Here is a 17,951-nt window from a genome sequence, read left to right on the forward strand (position 1 = left end):
TTGTAGTACCGTACTTTCACATTTCTAATTTCCATTTTACTCTCAAAAACAAACAAAATTCTCCATTGCAGTACGCTATTTCCTATCTCTGTTGTCTAAATCTCTTTGTCGTGCAGTACTACATCTACTTCTCCAAAAAAATAAATAAATTACTTTCTATAAAAAAAAAAAAAAAGCATATAAACTCCAAATCATCAATGATTTTCACTTAACAACCCAAATGGCACGTTTATTACAACCCCTTCTTTTTCTCAGTCTTTTTCTTCTAGTCATCATCTCACGCGCCGCCGCACGCCGCGATGCTGACGTGGATGCCGACTCATCTGTACCCTCAGATAAACCCCACTTAAGATCTCGACCGTTGGTTTTAGTTAAGATATGGTGTTTGATAATAGTGTTCTTTGGGACTTTTCTTGGTGGGATATCACCTTATTTTATGAAATGGAATGAAGGTTTTTTAGTTCTTGGTACACAATTTGCTGGTGGTGTTTTTTTAGGGACTGCAATTATGCATTTTTTAAGTGATTCTAATGAGACGTTTGGTGAATTAACAAGTAAAGAGTATCCTTTTGCGTTTATGTTGGCATGTGCTGGTTATTTGCTTACTATGTTGGCTGATTCTGTTATCTGTTTTGTTTATGCCAAACAGAGCAATAACAATGATAATATTCAGCTTCAAGGTTAGTGCTTTTATTAGTTTTATTTAATGGAGCAGTAACTAATGTTTTACAGTTTGTTTTAGCACTTAGATTGATAGGACAAAATTTGATCTTTTTACTTTTTGCGCAGCTTTTCTGTATGTACAGTTTAGTTTTTGGAAAAAGGAATTATTCTGATCTAATATTAGTCAGATTAACACTTAATAAGCAAAAAATTAAAGAATTGTATTATGTTGTTTATGCCAAACAGAGCAATAACAATGATAATGTTCAGCTCCAAGGTTTGTGCTTTTATTACTTTTATTAATTAATTAATGTTTTATAGTGTGGTTGTTTTATCACTTTTGATTGATAAGACAAAATTGGAGCTGTATACTTTTTGTGCAGCTTATTCTATATAGAGATTTTAATTTTTGTGAAAAAAGAATTGGTCTGATCTAATTTTGCTTGGGAAGTTGGTCAGATTAACAATTAATAAGCAAATATTTGTCAAACACAAGTATAAACATTAGTTATTAGTTTTAATAACTAATGTTTTACAGTGTGTTGTTTTAGCACTTTGATATGATAAAATTTGAACTTTATACTTTTTGTGCAGTTTTTCTATATGTAAAGTTTAATTTGTGGAAGAAAAAAATGGTCTGATCTAATTTAGCTTCAGAAACTGGTTAGATTAACACTTAAGGGCTAAGGCCGCGTTTTGACATGAATATTTTTCCCTTTTTTTTTTTTTTTGTGAAAAAAAGAAATTTAAAACAGCTTTTGTTGTCCCATTGGACTGATTCAAGTTTGAAAAGTGGTGTTGGCCAAATTTTCAAATGAATTCTTTTTTCCAGTCACAAAATTTCTACCTTTTTAAAAGTTAAATGTGTGTCCAAACACAACTTTTTTTTTTCTTTTTCAAATACGATCTTTTCAAATATCACATTTTTATGTTCAAATGCCTACTTAATATGCAAATTTTGTCAAATACATTGGCATGAACAAAGTACTGGTGTCCTTTTGGTTGATTGTTCTATGTGCTTGTGATTTGGAACTTGAATTTATCCATCTTCTATCTTGCTTTATGAGTTAAACCATTTTACTTGCTTGGAATTGTCTTACAGTTGTGTTAAGTGGAATTTTTGATAAGTTATGTTGTTTGTTTGCTGCTGAAGCATTTTAAAGGAAAGAAAAAACATGTATAAAACTTTAGCATAGTGCTCAACAAAATTTTGTTAAGTTAATTGTAGCTTTGCTTAAAATTTGATAGTTTTGTTTCTAAAGCATCATGCACCTACTTTTGAGGTTGACTATAGAAGTTTTACTAGTTTCTAAGTTACGTCTAATCTGGAGTAGCAGGAGAGATTCATGATCCATGACAGAGTATTATTTCTTTTCTTTTTTTCTTCTATTTTGACGGCAAGAATTGCCGGTGACGTGTAGATTGATTGCTTTTTCAACGTTTCTTTACTAATTAATCATCATGGTAGCTTTCTCTTTGAACATATTCCATTGTTTTTCATAATAAAAATACTCTATGCCTGTTATAGATCAATGGTACAACAACATACCCAGTGTAATCCCACAAGTGGAGTCTGGGGAGGGAGAGTGTAAGTAGACCTTACCCCTACCTTGGGAGGTAGAGAGGTTGTTTCCGATAGACCCAACAATGATGTTCACTAGAAATTAGAGATCTCACAAACCATTGTGCAACATAATCCGTTTTGCAATACGATTTTAAATTATATCCATAGACAATGTGATGACCCTTATTTTTTGGATATACAAATTTCACTTATTATGAGTAGTTACCTTTTAAAATACTTGACGGTGTAAAAAGCTTTTACGATAGAGCAATCCTTTCTGATGCTTCAAATCCCGTGTTGTTTTCCAGGTGATACTGAAAATGGAAAAAACAATAGGACGGTCACACAAGGGCAGTCACAGGTTAGATAAGATCTTGATATTTAAGAAAATTTCCCTCTAAGAAGCCTCTTGTCTGCTCAGATTCCTTTTATTCTGTAAAGCTAATTTGTAAAGTTCAGTCCTTTGGAGAAATTCTCTTCTTGTTTGAGTGGCTAAATTAAAGGGCTTTTTTTCATTTTTAGCCTGTCCGCTGAAATTAATTTCGGGCGCTAGCCAAAATATACAAAACCTATGCATTAATTATACATATTATATGTATATCTGTGTGTATTGTATATATATTTTGTGTATACGATATGAATACTATATGTATATTTATATGTATACATTGTATATTTATACGTATACATTTGCTAGCTATTTTTCTTTTGAGGGCTCCAGAAATGTGATTCTCACAATTGCTTTCACAGGTCTGTGATGGCAGAGAAGATTACTTTTCAAAAGTACCTCTTGCAACAAAAGCTTCTTCACTTGGCGATAGCATCTTGTTGATCGTCGCGCTATGTTTCCATTCTGTCTTTGAGGGAATAGCCATCGGTGTTGCAGATTCACAAGCTGATGCTTGGAGAGCTCTATGGACTGTCTGTTTACACAAAATATTTGCTGCTATTGCAATGGGAATAGCTCTACTTAGGATGATCCCAAATCGCCCACTATTATCCTGTGCGGCATATGCTTTCGCCTTCGCCATTTCTAGTCCGATTGGCGTTGCCATCGGAATCATAATCGATGCGACGACTCAAGGGGTTGTAGCAGACTGGATCTTTGCAATATCAATGGGATTGGCTTGTGGGGTTTTTATTTATGTGTCCATTAATCATTTGCTTTCCAAGGGATACAAGCCTCAGAAAATGGTGTTTATTGACAAGCCGTTTTTCAAGTTTTTGGCTGTTTCGTTAGGTGTTGGAGTGATTGCTGTGGTGATGATATGGGATACTTGAGTTTGTGTTTTGGATTATTTTGGGAGCAGTAGCAGAATAGGTGCCATTTTATTTTGAGAATACGTTATTGTTTCAAAAAGTTGGTATACATGGCACTGAGAGTGAATATACAGTACTAAAAAGTTGTGATAGTTTCAGGATTGTGTTTATTCCCTGTTATTTAAATGGAGTAATTTTCAAGAATACAAAAGAATTTTGTGGATCATTGCTAAATTTCATACTGGTTATCATAAAAAAGAATTCACTTTGGCCTATAAGGTAAGTTTGACATTTTAAAATGTACATTACCAAAATAGACTTTTTATTTTAAATTGGGAGTAAAGTAATATTATGTGATGGCAGTGTAGTGTTGGGTAAGAGTGGAACATCTTGGTGGCGCTTGGTGGGATTATATTAAGCAGTAGCAAATATTTAAGATTTCATATGAAGGTAAATGTAAATGACTTGACACCCGTAAGAGAAAATTCAATTGTTCTTTGTGATAAATGCAATTTAACTATCAGACTTTTGGTGAATTGACTATCATTGAAACCTATATAGACAACATATGAATGAATTAAAATAATGACAACATATGCATGAATTAAATAATGACTTACATACTGGATGAATTATCTACCTTACTCATGTATAAAATTAAATGAGTAGGTAAGCGTTTGGGCGGATTTGGTTGAAGCTGAAAAAAGTTAGTTTAATATTTCACCAATATTTGCCTCAACACTCCTCAAGTACTGGTTGGTCATACATATTTTTGAGTACTAAACTTCAATATTTGTAAATACTGAAATACTCAATCATTTATGGCTAAGCGCGTTGAGATCACAACATTAGCAGTACATAAAAGAAAAGATAGCAGTGGATCTTTGTAAATGTTTGCACCCGATATTTACACTAACTACAGGAGAATTCAAGATTTGAACACGATAGATTCAACATTTATGTTTTTACTACTGAACTCATTGCACTTTTACAACTATAAATTCAAAATTTAATATTTGTTGAAAGTATAGTAATTTTTACGCACACACATACTATGTGTAAAAATATTAGATTCAGTTGAATCCGTTGAACCTATATTGCATCCAGCCTTGACACCAAACTATGTCAATTTATTGTGTGATTAAGTAGTTTAATGAGGTGAGTATATATTAATTAATCATAGTTAAGTTACAAGTCTATGTCAATACACATACAATCTTATAATCATTTGGTATAAATATTTTTTGTGCGGATTGCCCTTCAAAGGCACTGGTCTTTAATTTTTGCCCCTCGAAGTGATGGTCTTTAATTTTTGCCCTTCGCCTAATACTCCGAGGTTCTCGGTTCGAATGCCAGCTCAGTAAAAAAAAGAAAGAATTTCGCAAGGCAGAGATTTAGATTCGCAAGGCATTAAACTCTACCTCAGGTAGAATTTTGAATGCAAAACTCTACTTCACATCGGATTCTAACCCTCAGGTGACTTCACTCACTTCAGAGACGATTAAAGACTAACAAAGGCAGGAGAGACGGAAACAACGGAAGAAGTCATCGTCGCATCATACCGGGTTAAGACCCTGGTCAAACTGATCTCTTCGGCAGGCGGAGGATGGTCTTATATTAGCAATGTTTTGTTCATGTCTCAAGCTTACCTCAGAAACAGAAACTCTGAAATTGATATAGAGGTAGAGGATGATACATCAATTGCCTTTGAAGGGGAATCGTGCAAATAAATTTTTATCATGGATACAATTCAAACGAGGCCCTTTTCCTTTACAGAAAGTCAAACTATGTTGGGGCATAAGTGTACATTTTAAGTCCTCAAGGGTCAAAGTGACTCCTAAATTGACTCACAAGTCCCAACCACCTCTATCAGAATCAAACCCCAGTACCCCACGACTCACAATCCACTTATACATCATCCAAAGTCTATAAGCGCCTACACAATAAAAAACCCCAAAATAAAAGATCAATGCTTTTATGAAGGTTTTACTTGTTTTCTCCACAGCTACCACCATTAACTTCATAGAATGTGAACTCTGCAACTCTTTCTTCCCATTTTAACTATTTCTAAGGTACCAAACTCTTGTCTTTTTCACTTATACTTCATATTTTCACCATTTTACTTTCTTGGGGTTTCCTTATATAGGCCAAAGTTAAAGCAAAATCTTTTATTTTCTAGTATTTGACCAACATCACATGTTTCTTGAAAACCCTTCAAGGAGTTTGGACCCAAGTTCAAGAATTGATGATTATGATGACTATTTCACTTGTTGGGTTGTTATTTTCTTGCTTTAGCAAAAACCCCTTTAAGTCAAATGTAGTTTTTTTGACTCCTAACCTTTAAAGTTTTTGACTTTTATGTGTAATTTATCATAGATCTTTGTAGTGGGGTGTTGGTTCAGAGTTTTGTGAAATACCCATTATTTGTTTGAGTTCCTAGAGGCAAATTAATGGTGCCTATTTCACTTGTTGGGTTGTTTTTTTCTTGCTTCAGCAAAAACCCCATTAAATCATATAATGTTTTTTTGACTCCTAACCCTTAAAGTTTGTAACTTTTATGTGTACTCTATCACAGATCTTTGTAGAGGGATGTTTGGTTCAGAGTTTTGTCATATACCATTATTTGTTTGAGTTCCCAGAAACAAAAATTTATCAAGATTGTGCCTTTTCTAAACTGATCAGCCTTTTGAGGTAGTAGTTGAGGGTTATCAAGATTGTTGTGGGCTATTTTGGGGGTTTAATTTAGGCAAGTGGGACAGTGGTTCAAGCTTACAAATCAGGGTCAGGGGTTCAAATATGGTTCTTAAGAGTTAAAAAGTTCTGATTTTGGGTTATTATTTAAAAGATGGGTAGCAATGATCACTGTTTTGTGGAATGGAAGGAGCAATTTGTTTCGAAAGAGAGGGGGCACCGTATAGTTCATTATTTCTTGAAGGATATATCAGGGGAATCTATTCTTGCTGTTGTGGGAACTGAAAGAAGTGTTAGGCATATGTTCTATGTTGTATCCGAAGAGTTTTTGAAAGCTTATGACTCGGGTGAAGATTCTGTCTATGCTGGTTTCAGATGGAGGTCGAGGAGAGAAGTCGTGAATTGGCTCACATCTATGTTATCAAAACAGCACTTACAAAGTGATTTTTCAAGTATGTACTGTTAAATTCCGTTTAGATTAATGAAGTTCTTATGCCGATAGCTATATACAGTCAGACCTCTCCAGAACAACCATCCTTTATAACTACATTTCATTATAACAGCCATGTTGTATGTGGAATCGATCTTTCATGTTATGTTATAATATTATATATTCTATGTAACAACATTTAGTTATAGCAGCCAAAAAATATTGGAACAAACAATGTTGTTATAGAGAGGTTTGACCGTATCTGCCAATTAGCTTTATATATGTCATGTCAAAAGGTCTATTTTGGTTTCCCTGAAGTTGGCCTTCTTAATATTTTATGTGATGGAGTTACACTTTACCTTTTAAAAAAAATCTATTATGTGATGGAGTTACTTTACAAGTTTGTTTTAAGTGAATACTTATTAAAAAAGTTTGTCTAAGAGGTATAGATCATTCTAAATTCGGGAGTTTAGGACCGAAAAATGTTCTCTTTAGCACAAGAAGAAGAAGATGGGAAAATATTTCCTGGCTTCATTGGTTTCAAGTTTCTTTACAAGAATCTCCTAAGTCCCATAAAAAAGTGCCATATGGGAGTTCTTATGATATTTGTTGTTATGCAACAAAGCATTTGGATATGTATCATTTTCTATAATGTTTGCCTTCTCTGATGAACTTTTTCTATTAGTCGCAAGCTTTATACTACTGTTATTTCTCTTTTCTGATTCCCAGCAACAATGGTTTTTACTCTCTCCCGTGTAGTCTAAACAATACTGGTGTGTCTGCTTTTCATTTGATCACCTATGACTTCTAAGTTACTGAAATTTTAGAGAACAATATACATTTGCATATAAAAGTCTCGAATATGGGTTATAAAGGAAAAACAAAAGCTTGACATATGCTCCATGTAATGGCAGAATCACCAAAAGATGATCATATGTCTCCATTCAGTGATGTAGCAAGTAACAAGGTACTGACTTTCTTGCCGCACTAACTTGTCATTGATCTCCTTCCCGTTTCACATGTCTGACTGATCTTCTATGACAGGGTTCTATAACAAGAAACTTAAGAGTTCATTCTTCCGACATAGTTTGGTCAGGTGAACCATGGATATGCAGTAAACAGCTCAAACACTACCCAACATTTTGCCGGAATGGGATCACAATTGCAGTAAGTTTCCTGGACTGACAATAAGAGGAATGACTTATAATGAGTTTTCACTTGAAATACTTAAAATGTTACATTTGAAATTTCTTAGTTGTGGAATGGGAAGTTAGTCTCCTTTTATAGTTCTGAGCAATGCTCACCTCAAGAGTTATGTCTTGGGGTTGAGTTAAGCCCAATATTCTTATTCTTTACAACAGCCAAACCTATCTCAAGTATTGGTTTACGTGATGTGGGGTCCCCATGGTAGATCATCCATGCTCTAGATGTTCATTTTTGGGCGTGCAAGGTGTTAGAGTCCGACATCGGTTGTGGGATAGCAAATTAGTTGCCTTTTATGGTTTTGGGGTTGAGTTCGACCCACTGTGCCTTCCAACCAAAATATTTGTTTTTCATGGACCAAGTATGGAATTTGTTGAGAACATTGGCAGTTCCCAAAAGAGAGATTTTTCTTACTTGTTCCCTCTAACTTTAATGATGACAAATTGCAAACTCTGCTTCCAAATGTATGGAGATGATGCATGGTTTAGCACTAACACATGGATTTGTCATTTAGCTCTAAGTTTTGATACAAGTAGAATTATCAAATACTAGTACGTTAACTTTCTTTGTGTTTGTGCTTCTTAAAATGTCCTCTTGATTGCCATATATTGAAGCATTGCTTCGTCTATGTTGTACCTCCCTTTTCCTTCTCATGCCTGTTTGGCTTGAACCTTTTACATAGATTACTGTAAGCTCTTGAAATAAGTAATCACTCCGTCCCAATTTATGTGACAGACTTTCCTTTTTAGTCGGTCTCAAAAAGAATGACACATTCTATAGTAACAGTTGATTTTAACCTTCCCATTTTACCCTTAATGAGACGATTTATAGCTGCACAAATATCTATGGCTTATTTTAGACCACAAGTTTCAAAAGTCTTCCTTATATTCTTAAACTGCGTGCTAATCAAACACCTTCACATCAATTGGGACGGACGGAGTAAAAAGTAGCAAATGAACATTTTCAAGTGTATGCCATTTAAATCAGGTCCCAGAGAATGCTGTCCATTTGTTTAGTGCTTGTCCTTGGTTTTTAGAAATCAAGAGAGGGATGGAGCAATGGACTGGTTTATCTGTGGGGTCTGGTGAGTTGAGGACAATTTTGGTGAGAATTAAGAGAAGAAAATGGAAGCAGTTTCAGAAAGAATTACTAGCTGCAGTTTGGGGGGCAATGATCTATCATACTTGGAGAGCCCGGAATTGGAGATTGTTTAAAGGTTTACATGTAAAGCAGGCTGATATAATCACACAGATAAAGATGGAAGTTTTGGGTAGATTAGATACTTTTAGTTTGTCTAAGAGAGCAGGTCGATGCCGGGGTTTTTTGTTGCAGTTGAAGATGTAATTAGCTTTTTTTTTTTTTTTTTGGCTGGGGGCTGCTCTACACAACATAGTGGTTGTTGGAGGAGTACTCTATAATTTGTAAATTCTGATTTGGGTTGTTAATGGTAATGTTTATAGTGTTACCCCAAAAAAAAAAAAAAAACGTGTATGCCATTTAAAATGTTTCCTCCTTGACCACCTTCAGAAAGATGACCTGACTTTCTTTAATGCTACAGCTCTAATCCTTTTTTTTTTTTTTTTTTTGGTGTTCCAGGTACATGCTTTCGTCTTTGTCATGGCTGAAAAGGAAAACCACTACCTTGCCTATCTTGAAGATATGTACGAGGATCGGAAGGGCCAGAAAAAAGTCAAAGTGAGATGGTTCCACTTTAATAGGGAAGTCAGAGGGGTTGTCTCTTTAAGAAACCCTCACCCTAGAGAGGTTTTCATCACTCCTTATGCTCAGGTCATTAGCGCAGAGTGTGTAGATGGTCCGGCCATTGTCTTAACTCGGGAACATTATGAGAAATGTGTAGCTGTTTTCCCAAATGACTTGCTAACAAGAGTACATTTTTGCTTCAGACAATTTAAGGGCAACAGAGTAAAACCTTTTGAATTAGGTAAATTGCGCGGCTACCTTGAACAATCAATTTTCTCATGTTTCAGTCCAGATTTCTTTGAAGACGAGGAATTTAGTGCTAAGGATGATGTTATAAAAGTTGGAGCTAAAAGGCCAAGAAAGAAATATAAGGAGCATCAGAATATGACAACATATGAGGAGTCCTACAAGAAATTTAAAAATGGTTTTTTAAGTAGAAGATTTAACTCCAATAAGCATGTTGGAGCTGAGCTCTGGTATACTCCTAAGTTTGTGGTTAATGAGAAGATAGAATGTCTGAGCCAAGATAGTGGGATCCGAGGCTGCTGGTTCAGATGCACGGTTATGGAAATATCCCGGAGACTGATGAAGATAAGGTATGATGATATTAAGGATGAAGATGGATGCGGAAACCTTGAGGTATGACCCAACATTTTTTCACACTGCCTGATTACATGTGAAAAACTTTAACTAGGAAAGAAAATATTAATTACCCCCTCCGTCCCAATTTATAAGGAGTTTGACTGGACATGGTGTTTAAGAAAGTAAAGAAGACTTTTGAAACTTGTGGTTCAAAATAAGCAATAGATATTTGTATGGCTATAAATCATCTCATTAAGGGTAAAGTGGACATTTTAAAGTTAAATTGTTACTCAATATAGAAAGGTATCATTTTTTTGGGGACTGACTAAAAAGGAAAGAGTGTCACATAAATTGGGACAGAAATAGTATATCATTCCGTACCAAGATGAACTAGAAAATTTTATTAATATTGAGCCCGTTTGGCTTAGTTTATAAGTTGCTGAAAACAGCTTATGAGTGTTTGGCTGGCCAGCTTATAAGCCATTTTGTGCTTAAATAAGCCGAACTTATTTTTTTTTTTTTTGCTTATACGCTGTTTTCAGCTTATAAGTTGCTTTTTTTTAAGCTAAGCCAAATGGGCCCATTGTTATGTTTTGGAAACGAATATCAATTTTACACTGCTATCAACTTTATAGGAATGGATTCCCACATTTAGATTAGCCAGGCCTGATAAACTTGGAATGAGAAACTCAAACCGTCCAACAATCAGGCCTTCCCGTCTTTGTGACCTGGGAGATCTTGCCTTCGATGTGGGAACACCTGTTGATGCTTGGTGGAGTGATGGCTGGTGGGAAGGAATAATTGTTGACACAGACAAATCAGGAAATGAAACCTATCGAGTTTATGTTCCCGGTGAGTTTTGCTTTTGTTTTTCAAGATTGTTGCTAGTGTTAGACAATACTTCTCTTTATTTACTTGTTTTCTCCTTTTTTGATATCAGGTGAGAGGATGTTCTTGAGTATAGATAGAAAGAATCTAAGAATCTCAAGGGATTGGGTGGGAGATCGATGGGTAGATATCGAGACAAATAGGGATATTCTTTCAATGATCTCTTTGATTCAAGAAACCAAGGTTTCTCATAAAATTCATGCAAGTAGTGTGGATGAAGAAGCCGCCCCAAGACCAATTGATGACCAGGCAAAAGATACGATGTGTGTCGATGATGAGAAGCAAGAAGACGACATTGAAGAAAATAGACTAACTGATAGCTCCTCTAGAGATGAGAAGCATGCAACTGAAAATAAAGTCAATGAGAATGATTGTAATAACAGCAGCAGCAGCAGCGACAAGCATGACTTAGACTGCCACCTCAGTGATGATAATGATTCTTACAACACGGATATTGACAACGAAATTAACAAGGACAGCAATGGGGAAAAATCATCAGAACCTGAGATTGATGGGAAAAAAGGCGAAACAGAAGTAATGGATATGGCGGCATGATGTATTATTACCTGCTGAAACGGATGCCACTTTGTTTCAAGTGTACCTGATGCAGTTTAATTGTACATAGAGATGGAGATCGAATGAGGTTTGCTCGTAATGTTAGGAATTGAGGTGTCTTAGGTGTACAGCTTGTCTTTAGTTTTCCGTAACTTTGTTAGAATCTGGAGATGCTCTTAGATACTCTCTAATGACTAGTATCTTCAACGATTAGTCGAATTATGTTGCAAGTGTGTTGCACACGATGTAATAGTCACTTACATACTATGAACCTTGCATGTTGGAAATGCAATGTTTAAGGTAAAATCATTGTTGACAATATGGTCTTTTTCAAAATTGGGAGTGGGAGGATCATCAGCCACTTTAGTTCTGTTTGGCATTTGCATGACAGGAGAAAGAAAATTAAGTGTGAAGTTCAAAGTCTGAGCCATTGCTGTCCACCTATGAATTTTACATCCAAAAAAGGCTCTGCTTCAGATTCATTGAGAGTCTTGGACCATGCCACTCTACCTGCTCTATTTGATCCATTGCCTCTACACTGGTATTCTCCAAATACTGCATGCCTGCAAACACAATAAACAATACAATGAATACAAAAGTTCGCTTCTGCTGAAGTAAACCAATTGAATAGTAACTTAAAAGGTGTGTGATTAGAAAATATTTTCAAGAAATTAAGTTGTTTTTAAGGCTGATGAATCTTAAAAAGATCATTGTTTACTCCTAGGACTTGGTTGTCACTTGTCAGAAAATATTTTCCACCAAAATGGGGAATTATTTCACACTAAAGTCGTTTTCTTTCACAATTATCTCAACTATTTGCTTCATTTCACAATGCGTAGATATTACCATCAATGTTTATACTCAACATTTTCATTAATCACTATCCGCTAAATTATTTTCCAAAATATAACTTCTGAAAAATGATATCCGTCATTCCAGACACACCCTTAGTGGAGCAAGAATAGCATAAGTTGAAGATTGGTTCGCGGAGGATTGGATACGATCCATCCACCCTTAGCCAGAGGTATCGCGTTCGAGCCCCGAGTATGGAAAAGATTTCGGGCAGGGAATGTTTCCCTCTTAAATGGGCCTTATCTTTGCGTGAATCCAAATTAGTCGGGGTCACAATGCGGGTACCGGATACCAAGCGGAAAACAAAAGAAAACAAAAATAAGTTAAAAGATTGAATCATCTTACTGGCGCCTAGATGGTTGGTTCCAATCAGTCCAACCTTTGGGGTCAATAATACCATCAATATCACATTTGGAATATATAACTCTTGAATATTCTCCCCAAGCCCTGCCCAAAAATACCCTGCCACTTCCACTGATTTTACAGTTAACGAAAGAGAAACCAGTATCCTGATTTGCTGAGTTTCTGTGCTGAGCTGCAATTGCTCCATATCCCTTGGCTACTGAATGAAGAGTACAATTCTGTTGACATATTCAAGAAAAGTAAGTCTTGAAGAAAGAAAGTAGAAAAACATGACAAAAATGATCCCTAATATTTGGGGTAGGTTCAAAGGTGTACCTAAAAGATAGTCCTTATCAGTTTTGGTCCTTTATGTTTTCAAAAAAGGAGCACTTCTGCTCTCGGTAAAATATTTAACAACTTCTGGTTTGCTAGGTTTAGCGGGCACTGTGTAAAAATTAGAATTTAGAGGAACTCATAATTGGAGTTGCAGTTTTTGCTATTTTTTCAGTTTATTTCCAAAACATGGTGCAGCTTATTGAGGTGCACTTTCTTTCTAATATTTAATCTATTTGTAGTGCCTATTTGTATTTGGTTTCACTATTCCTATGATTTGACATGAGTTTGTTGGAGTTTCTGGATAAATCCTTTTCTTTATGGTTCCCTTTAAATCTAACAACTAAAGTTTGCAAAAATATTTAACGGAGATCAGAAGTGCTCACGCTTGGCAATGTTAGATGATCAAAACTGCTCAGGATTGTATTTAAGGAATCACTTTAAACATACCCCAACCATACGGGACCATTCTTTATCATTTTCTCAAATACTTAATAACTTCTCCTTGCAAAGCAGAACATAGTAAAGTGTACCTTATAGAGTGATCTACCATTGCCACAAATGAAATCAACTGATCCTTGAATATAACACTGGTAAAAATAGTGAGATCCAGCATCATCTAAAAGTGTATCCTGTGAACCTAAGATCCTTACTCTATATAACACTGCTCTATCACCAGTTAATCTCAACGCCACTGCCTGCATTCCAACGCCTTTAGGATCTGAAATTATGGTGTTCTGAAATTGAAAAACCAGGCTTGAGATAAGGGTGTAAATCACGAATGGCCCGTCAAATTATGTAGTAATAGTGCAAGGTAGCCACTCTTCAGCCATTTAGCAAAAAATAACCACTGTCATAGAGTTCGAAATTTCATAGTTTAGACTCCATGACAATGTCCTGAAATACCATCTATGAAATTTAAAACTCAATGACGGTGCTAGTTTTTCAATTACAAGAGCTAAAAAAGTGACTACTTGCATTGTAAATTTTATCCTCAAATTATCGAGTCAAAATACTGTGACCTGATTGGTCAAAATGTAAGCCAAACACACAATATTAATTTTGAAGATCAAGAATTATGTAAAGTTGATAAGTTAAGAAAAAAAAAAAATGCCTTACCTTTGAGTGCAGTTTAAACTATTGACTACGTAATTAAAATTAACTTTCACATTTTTTTGATAAAGTAAAAATAAAGAGAGGTTGAACCATTGTTTGACCCTGAAATCAATTCACTTTGATACTAGTAGTAGTAAACTTTGAGTTTAAGTGAATTAAGATTAATGACGAAATCGGGATTTTCATTAAGAGAATCAAAATATAAAAAAATAAATATACAAGAAGTCAAGGAATCTAACATCTTTTATATATATATATATATATATATATATATATATATATATATATATATATATATATATATATATACATAAAAATAATTTTGATTTAATGTATATAGTGTAATTTTCTGGTGACAATACCCTTGCACGGCTGCACCCCTATTATTCATAAGTCTTGTAAAGTGAGTATCAGTTCCTTTTTTCCCATGTCATTTTCTAATCATTACAAGTTCGTACATACCTCGATGGTGATCCCAGTGGCACAAAAGTAATCTGATTCTACTGTGACAGTGGCAGTTCGAGAAGTGCCTAAAATAGAACCATATTGGTCCAAGTCAGAGGCTTTGTCATTCCCAGTTATAATGGTTCTAGCTGTTTGGTTCTGATCACCAACTAATGATATGAATGGCTTTGATGCTGCTATATGCACCTTTTCTCTGCATATCAAAATTTTTACAATATTAGACATCTAACAAGACATCACACGTAAAATAAGTTTTTAACAGAACAGAAACCACAATGATTATTATTACATTATGAGCAGGGTGAAGCTACACGTACGCCCGTCTACGAGTTAGGTAGAACTCAATCGATTTGACCTAAATTTTGAATTTATATTAAAAAGTTCACTTAATATATATAAGTAATTAATTCATAACTAATTAAGCTATCTTTTTAAGAATACAAATCTCATAAACTCAAAATTTTAACTCGACCTCTGAATTTATTTATGGGCTGACAAGAAAAAAGAGTACTCTGTCCATTGAAATAGGGTTGTTTCTTCTCTCTTTTTATTATTTAGCTAGTTGATATTGTAATTTGAGTTTAAGTTATATACATAATATTGTAAATAATTATCACTGTATAATTTAAGTTCTTGTAGCTTTAGTTAATGATGTATGTAAAATTATAAGACAGTTCACAAAATTTAATTTTCTTTTTTGGGATTCTGTGAGGGGGTTGGTGGGGTAAACCCACTACATTCTGTTAACTGTCAACCTTCTCTATTGTATCCCACGTCCTTAAGCTAAGTTTTTGCTTCAGACCATGCCAAAGAAAAATATGCAAAAATTATTATGGATTTGAACGTTATGGATTCTGGATTCTAAAACAATGATCCAAAGTGCTAGTAACTGGTCTTGAATGAACCCGTATAATCAAGCCTACAATTGCCCCTGTTCAAAGGAATTGATCACACAATAAGAAGTTGATAAAAAGTAATACTAGGAACAAATTAATTACCTGTAGGTTCCAGGATGAATGTAAATGATAACTCTCTGTAAATTATGTGAAGGGACTTTATCAACTGCACCTTGAATAGTAACTGAATCTCCTTTACCATTCTGATCAACAACTATCACTCTTTGTGAAGAAGAAGAAGAAGTACGTGATCGATATCGTATAAATTCCTCCTTATTCAAATCCAATGAACTAAAATCCACCTTCATATCATCCCACGTAATAATGTAACAAGAATATTGATCAGCACAAACCAAGAAAAAAATCATAACCCAAGGGATAAAATCACTTAAATTCATCACTGAATTAAGCAAAAAAAAAAAAATCGTAGGAAAAAATGGAAAGAAATGAAGATGGTAACAAGAGCCAAGAGGTGTGGGCAAAGCAAGCAAGAAGTGAAGGCAATAAATATAAGAGCGCAGTACGTGGTATGGCTTTATACAACTTCTTTTATAGTACAAATTTTTCTATCATTGTGAACGTTAGAATTTGCATGGTACATAAGTTAAAAAAAAAAAAAGGCAAGAGGAGAGGAGAGTGATGAAGTTAATTACAATAGTTTTAAGAATTGATTAAGTAAAAATATAATGAGAGATGTGTAAAGATTGAGGGGGTAGTTTTTGTTAAGGAGTAGTTATGAAATTTCAAGAAGATACCAAGAGGTGTGTTTTTTCTTCCTTTTTTGTTTTTGCGAGTTGCATACAACCGCTATGCTTTTTTCTAAATTAAGCTAAAAGCAGCATCTTTTTTCTCTTGATTTTTAATTCACAGTGTTTTAACTATAACTGGAAAAAAAGGGTATGTAGTGTTACGTAGTGGAGGATTTGGCCTTGATTAGAATCACGTGTTCTGTTTATAACCGGCGCTTCTTTTCGCATTTTGCCTATTCTGAAACAAAATACATGGTCGAAAAGGTGTGTTTATTTACTTTATTATGTTAATAATTTCCAGTTTATTAAAGTCTAGGTTATATATCAGTTAAACATTTAGACATTGGTAGTGTAAAAATTATACTATAGAATATCAATTATAGTAGGTTGTTTAACCGATTATAGAAATTTCTCTAACCTTTATATTTTGCAAGTTAGTGATTCCCTTATTATGATGCACATTACTTGTAATTTATCTCTTAAATCATGACCTCATAATGTAAAGACATTTTGTGTGTTCCGATTTATGTGACATAGTTTGATGAATGGAGCTTAAGAAGGACAGAATGACGTTTGAACCTTGTAATTTTAAACATATCATAATATCTGTGCGGGTGTAATAAATACCTTTGGGCTTTGAGGCTATGCCATTTTGCGCGGCTATAAAAACTTCTCATTAAAGATAAAATGAAAATTTTAAAATTAAACATTTTTAGATATAGAATGTACTATTATATCTTATACGAACTAATAAAGGAATGGTGTCATATAGATCGGAAATACAGAGAGTACATGTTATTGCATGTAACTTAACCTGATGATGTAAGAATATTACACGTTGTCAGTGTACAAAATTAAACTCAGCGAGTTAAGGCAACAAAAGAAATTAAGTTTGAGGATATTCCAATGGATTTAAGTTATATATACACCAATAATATAAAGATTTTTTATACTAGCAGAATTCTTTTTATACTAGCAGAATTCTTACTTTAATTAGCAGGAAATTTAGTTTTATTCAAAGTTTGTCCCCAACCAAAGTGCTTATTAAACGCTTTGTTCCCAAAGATCATACCCGTGGCTAACTGATAGGTAGCTAGCTCCTCTGCTTTAACGGTTATCTGGAGCTATTTATCCTAAAGATTTTGAGATGAGATCACGTGATGTCCTTAGGATTTTTTTTCTTGGGCTGTTCTTTCTTTTTCATTTTGTATCCGATACCTGCTTTAGAGTCGGATTAATTCAGATTTGTGCCGGAAAATTTTAGTTGATAATAAAGTGCTACCTATCAAAGGGATGGAATCCCCACAACTCAAACTCGAAATCTCTAATTAAGAATGAAAAAATACCCATCGCTTCATTACAATCTTTAAAGATTCTCTTAGGCTGTTAGGTGAACAAATGTAGTGTTCAGTTCTTTGCTTTCTAGAGGGACGGAGAGGCTCATGCAACTTGTACTTTCTTATAAAATGGATATTTCTATAAAGGCACTATTATGGAATTTGACTTATTTTTCGTAAAGTTGATTTTCATGTCCTACAGGGCCTTTTTGGTGTTACATGACTGTAAAACCTTATCGAGCGGTTAGTAAGACAAGTAACAAGAAAAACAAGACAGGTAACCTTCAATAATCGGTTAATATACGCTCAAAAGGCGGAGGTAGA

At 34.5% G+C, this 17,951-nt stretch overlaps 3 protein-coding genes across 4 annotated transcripts; 2 read left to right on the top strand and 1 right to left on the bottom strand.

Moving 5' to 3' along the window:
- The first annotated feature begins 99 nt into the window (after positions 1-99).
- LOC132035945 (zinc transporter 11) lies at positions 100-3,713 on the top strand. The gene is made up of 3 exons (XM_059426124.1): positions 100-680; positions 2,536-2,588; positions 2,978-3,713. Exons 1-3 carry the CDS (start codon positions 221-223, stop codon positions 3,506-3,508), a joined length of 1,044 nt encoding a protein of 347 aa, XP_059282107.1. The 5' UTR covers positions 100-220; the 3' UTR covers positions 3,509-3,713.
- A 1,705-nt stretch (positions 3,714-5,418) lies between these two features.
- Positions 5,419-11,856, top strand: LOC132037867 (uncharacterized). 2 transcript variants are annotated; one of them, XM_059428507.1, is made up of 7 exons: positions 5,419-5,559; positions 6,063-6,630; positions 7,523-7,575; positions 7,653-7,775; positions 9,408-10,151; positions 10,730-10,946; positions 11,035-11,856. In XM_059428507.1, the coding sequence occupies exons 2-7, from the start codon at positions 6,333-6,335 to the stop codon at positions 11,535-11,537; spliced, it is 1,938 nt and encodes a 645-aa protein (XP_059284490.1). In that variant the 5' UTR covers positions 5,419-5,559; positions 6,063-6,332; the 3' UTR covers positions 11,538-11,856. The 2 variants fall into 2 exon arrangements, with proteins under 2 accessions (XP_059284490.1, XP_059284489.1); XM_059428506.1 differs by having other exon boundaries at positions 5,492-6,630.
- A 32-nt stretch (positions 11,857-11,888) lies between these two features.
- Positions 11,889-16,069, bottom strand: LOC132037869 (pectinesterase QRT1). Its single transcript, XM_059428508.1, has 5 exons — positions 15,644-16,069; positions 14,643-14,838; positions 13,598-13,801; positions 12,735-12,970; positions 11,889-12,100 (listed from the first exon to the last, which is right to left on the bottom strand). Exons 1-5 carry the CDS (start codon positions 15,937-15,939, stop codon positions 11,953-11,955), a joined length of 1,080 nt encoding a protein of 359 aa, XP_059284491.1. The 5' UTR covers positions 15,940-16,069; the 3' UTR covers positions 11,889-11,952.
- Between the last annotated feature and the right edge of the window lie 1,882 nt (positions 16,070-17,951).

Source organism: Lycium ferocissimum, chromosome 11 (genome assembly GCF_029784015.1).
Source record: "Lycium ferocissimum isolate CSIRO_LF1 chromosome 11, AGI_CSIRO_Lferr_CH_V1, whole genome shotgun sequence".
NCBI lineage: Eukaryota > Viridiplantae > Streptophyta > Magnoliopsida > Solanales > Solanaceae > Lycium > Lycium ferocissimum.

Excerpts from the sequence above, each read along its gene's own strand:
- LOC132035945 (XM_059426124.1), top strand. The coding sequence starts at position 221 with ATGGCACGTTTATTACAACCCCTTCTTTTTCTCAGTCTTTTTCTTCTA. Across the intron at positions 681-2,535 it reads TGATAATATTCAGCTTCAAG|GTGATACTGAAAATGGAAAA; the intron begins GTTAGTGCTTTT and ends GTTGTTTTCCAG. Across the intron at positions 2,589-2,977 it reads TCACACAAGGGCAGTCACAG|GTCTGTGATGGCAGAGAAGA; the intron begins GTTAGATAAGAT and ends TTGCTTTCACAG.
- LOC132037867 (XM_059428507.1), top strand. The coding sequence starts at position 6,333 with ATGGGTAGCAATGATCACTGTTTTGTGGAATGGAAGGAGCAATTTGTT. Across the intron at positions 6,631-7,522 it reads CTTACAAAGTGATTTTTCAA|AATCACCAAAAGATGATCAT; the intron begins GTATGTACTGTT and ends ATGTAATGGCAG. Across the intron at positions 7,776-9,407 it reads GGAATGGGATCACAATTGCA|GTACATGCTTTCGTCTTTGT; the intron begins GTAAGTTTCCTG and ends TTGGTGTTCCAG.
- LOC132037869 (XM_059428508.1), bottom strand. The coding sequence starts at position 15,939 with ATGAATTTAAGTGATTTTATCCCTTGGGTTATGATTTTTTTCTTGGTT. Across the intron at positions 12,971-13,597 it reads ATGGTAGATCACTCTATAAG|AATTGTACTCTTCATTCAGT; the intron begins GTACACTTTACT and ends ATATGTCAACAG. Across the intron at positions 12,101-12,734 it reads AACCAACCATCTAGGCGCCA|GCATGCAGTATTTGGAGAAT; the intron begins GTAAGATGATTC and ends TTGTGTTTGCAG.